The 4,311-nt window shown below is 45.3% G+C and overlaps 1 protein-coding gene across 1 annotated transcript; it reads left to right on the top strand.

The window, feature by feature from the left end:
• Positions 1–701: 701 nt before the first annotated feature.
• On the top strand, positions 702–3,422 carry LOC131256553 (leucine-rich repeat extensin-like protein 4). Its single transcript, XM_058257418.1, has one exon. The coding sequence runs from the start codon at positions 971–973 to the stop codon at positions 3,125–3,127; it is 2,157 nt and encodes a 718-aa protein (XP_058113401.1). The 5' UTR covers positions 702–970; the 3' UTR covers positions 3,128–3,422.
• The last annotated feature ends 889 nt before the right edge of the window (positions 3,423–4,311 follow it).

Raw genomic sequence — 4,311 nt, 5'->3', positions numbered from 1 at the left:
CTAACATGTAGCATAGAGCAGTACCGGTGGGTACTATGTGCGGCTGAAAAAGCCATGTGAGCCTTCCCATGATCTATATGTTTTTATCGTTGCCATTAATCTATTTTGCCAGAGCATTTTGGGGCCTGAGTCCACAAATGAGACTATACAATTCTCAGGTAGCTCTGCAAGAAATATGGTTTTTACCTACGAAACTTTTACCTACGAACGGGCGCTACATGAACGGAAGAATTCATGTAGATGGGGAACAGCACGTGATCATTATGGGGAACGTGCACCACACCACGGGATGACTGGTGATTGAACGCCCATCATTAAAAAGTTCTCAAGACTTACTTTGACGTATAATAAGATCACACATGCGTGGATGAAGTGAAAACATAAATATCAATTTGATCTTAAGCTTTTGTAGCTTCTAATAAGTTTTTATGGTGGGCACTAAATCACTAAATCACTACTGTTTCCAATGTAGTCCACCTTTTAGATCTACCATAATTTATTACAATTTTGAGCCCATGCTCTAAAATAATGTAGCAAGATGGATGGATAGATGGAGTGGATGAAAGCCATGCATCATGGTGGACCCATACATAGTAGGGCCAACGTCGGGTGCTGTGTGAGCTCACGAGCGGCTGATTCAACTCGTCCGAGTTGGTAGAAGGGCAAACGAGTGAAGATAAAAATGGGTCATTTCTATTTGTATTTAAGATAAAAATAAAAAATAAAAACAAAACAAAAAACCCGAACGCAGGTGGTTTAAATGATTTTAATTTGGGCGCCACTCTGTGTGGCTCGGGAAGAAGAGTAAAAGGAATAGAAAAATAGAGAAAGAGAGACAAGACTAGTACTCAGTAGTTATTACTATTAAACAAGCCTCACCTTCTCTCTCAAATCCAACCCATCCCATGTGAGACTTGTCTGCAGCTGCAGCATAGCATCTCTCTCTCTTCTCTCTCTCTCTCTCGTCGCCATGCCTCCTCTTCTCTCTGCCTTCCTTTTCCTCCTCCTCGTCGCCGCCGGCCAAGGAGATGACGAGTTGGCCGTCGATACCCGCCTGAGATTCGACAACCCTCATCTCCGTGATGCCTACATTGCCCTGCAAGCCTGGAAATCTGCCATCTTCTCCGACCCCTTGAACCTCACAGGTAACTGGCACGGTCCCAACGTCTGTTTCTACACCGGCGTTTTCTGCACCCAGTCCCCTTCCCATCCCTCCCTCAATGTCGTCGCCGGCATCGACCTCAACCACGGTGACATAGCCGGCTACCTCCCTACAGAACTCGGCCTCCTCTCTGATCTAGCCCTCTTCCACATCAACAGCAACCGCTTCTGTGGCACCATCCCTCCCACATTCCACCGTCTGAAGCTCCTCTACGAGCTGGATGTCAGCAACAATCGGCTGGTGGGTCCATTTCCGACGGTTGTGTTGTCACTCCCGTCCCTCAAGTACCTCGACCTCCGCTTCAACGAGTTCGAAGGTCCCATCCCTTCAGAGCTCTTCGACAAAAACCTCGACGCTATCTTCGTTAACGACAACAGGTTCCGTTTCGGCATACCTGAAAACCTGGGTAAGTCACCGGTCTCAGCGTTAGTGTTAGCAAACAACAACCTGGGTGGCTGCATACCAGGCAGCATCGGGCAGATGGGGAAGACTCTTAACGAGATACTGCTGATAAACAACAACTTGACAGGCTGTCTTCCCCTTGAGATCGGGCAGCTGAAGAAGGTAACCGTCTTTGATGTGAGCTTCAACCATTTGGAAGGGCCGTTACCTGTGAGTGTGGGGAAGATGAGGAGTGTAGAACAACTGGATGTGGCCCATAATCAGCTGACTGGAGTAATCCCACCTACCATTTGCAAACTCCAGAGATTAGTCAACTTCACATACTCTTTCAACTACTTCACAGGAGGGGCACCTCAGTGTTTGGCAAGAAACAACAGAGGTTTGGTCGTCGATTCCAGCAAAAACTGTATTCCTGGCTTCCCAGCTCAACGATCTTCAAGAGAATGTGTTGCCAGACCCATCGGCTTCGATTGCACTTCCAAGTGCCATGGTGGTGGTGGTGGTGGTGGTGGTGGTTCCTCATCACCTCCCCCAATCGTGAGACGGTCATCATCTCCACCACCTAGGCCTGTTCACGCCCCTACTAGAACACCTCTTATTAGACCTCCCCCTCCTGTCTCTGGGACCTCACCATCGACCAGGTCTCACCCTCCACCAATGCTACCACCCTCAACCCCCTCAAACCACCATTACTACTCGTTCCCACCACCTCCTCCTCAGCATTCTGAGTCTCCTAAAAATGCTCATTCTTCACCCCCTCCTCCGTCAATGCTTCCATCACCAGCTCATCTGCCACCGCCGATGACACATCTTCCATCACCATCCCCACCACCTCCACAAGTTCATCTCACTCCATCAAAGCCGCATCCTTCATCGCCGCTGCTACCACCATCATCACCACCCTCACCCTCACCCTCACCCTATGTGAATCTTCCCCCAACCCATCATCAACATTTAACACCACCACCGTCGCCACCTTCATCCTATTTACCTCTTCCACCAACCCATCATCACCATTTAACGCCCCCACCACCTCCTGTCATGGTTTCACCGCCAACCCACTATCATTTAATCCCGCCGGCACCAACCCATCATCTTCAAACGCCACCTCCACCGTCAAACATCTGGGTTTCGCCACCAAACCATAATCACTCAATGCCGGCTCCACCCCGTAATCATCTAACACCACCTCCACCACCCTCTGAGATTTCTGCCCCAGTTGCACAGCCTCCACCACCAATGTCTGGAAAGACGCCATCTCAATCACCGCCAACACAGCCACAAGTGCCCTCTTCCCCTCCATCCTCGCCACCAAACCACTGTGATAATCCACCGCCTCCTCATCTTTCTACACCACCAGCCTACCATCACTCACACCCACCACCACCACCACCATCGCCGTCACCTCTGAAAAATCCACCGCCCCATCACTTCCATATGAAGACTCCACCACCTTCAACTGGGTATTCACATTCTCCACCATCGTACCCCGGGGTTCCCCTCCCACCTATCACTGGAGTATCATACGCTTCACCGCCTCCACCAGTAATTCCCTATTACTGAGTTAGTCATTCTTCTGGACTCTCCCATCGATTAACATTCTTTCCATGCACTAGAATGCATTGCAGCGACGCATCACTCGATTTCCTGTAATTGTTTCTTCTTTCTTCTTTTCCTGTTTTTGTTTTTGTTTTTTTCTTTAACTTGTTTCTATATCAATTAATGGGCGGAGTAGCTGCATTTTTGTGGGTATTTGTTTCTATATGAATATTTGAGAATAAAGACGTTCCTTTTACTTTACTTTTGTAAAGGCTGTGGAGCAATGTTTTAGCTACAGTAGATACGTGAAGTTCGGCTATGTATTCCTCTGTCCCCTTCTTAATGACCTATGTCAGTGTTATCAATGTATTCGTCCTTGAAACTTGTAACACGAAAAAAAATAAAATAATAATAATAAACAAAAAAAAAAACAAAAAACAACCAGAAGATTGGTGCGTCTGTTCTCAAGACAAGGGTACGTCGAACACACCCAACAGTTCCAGTCATTTACAAATTTTACCGCTGCTGTCGTGGCTTTTTGAGGGCCTCCCCCATGAAACCCCCGATGTAGAGCCGGTTGAGAATACTTTCAAGATGTACCAGAAGGCCGCAGAAGTCATCGTATCATCAGAACCTTAAAACGGGCGTGTATCCCAGTAATTGGAATGAGTTACTGATGTGTCATATTTAATTTTGGGTAGGACGAGCTACTTTAGCTAACCAACTCGGCTTGCTCATCTCGAATTTACGAGATTCTATCAAATTGATGGTTAAATTTCCTTTATTTCCATTTTTAGTATTTTTAATAAGTTCTAGTTTAACTGTAATTCTTCATCCATTTGGCTTTAAGAGTTTATTAACATAAAAAGTGTTTAGAAAAATTAGAAGAATAATATGGTTAAGCCATATAGGACATTTACTATAAATAGTAAATTTACTATTTATAGTAAGTAATGAATTTTAGTGACTTTTAGTTGTAATTTAATTCAGAAACTTTTTCTTGTATCCCTATTTCAAGGGTTGTAAATTTGTTTTTATAATCTATTAATCAATTTATAAATTTTTATGAATCTTATTTTAAATTGTTTACTTTTTCGCCGTGGATTATAGATTTGAGAAGTCTCTGTGACCTGCGTGGATTTGAGAAGTCCTGTGCGGAGTTTAGAGAAGCTTCATAGATTTGAAGTAGTTATACTTGAGAAAGATGG

Source organism: Magnolia sinica, chromosome 9 (assembly GCF_029962835.1).
Source record: "Magnolia sinica isolate HGM2019 chromosome 9, MsV1, whole genome shotgun sequence".
Taxonomy (NCBI): Eukaryota; Viridiplantae; Streptophyta; class Magnoliopsida; order Magnoliales; family Magnoliaceae; genus Magnolia; species Magnolia sinica.
Note: the sequence above shows the minus strand (reverse complement) of the source record. Positions and strands in the feature narration are given on the sequence as shown.

Coding starts and splice junctions, on each gene's coding strand:
- LOC131256553 (XM_058257418.1), top strand. CDS start 971: ATGCCTCCTCTTCTCTCTGCCTTCCTTTTCCTCCTCCTCGTCGCCGCC.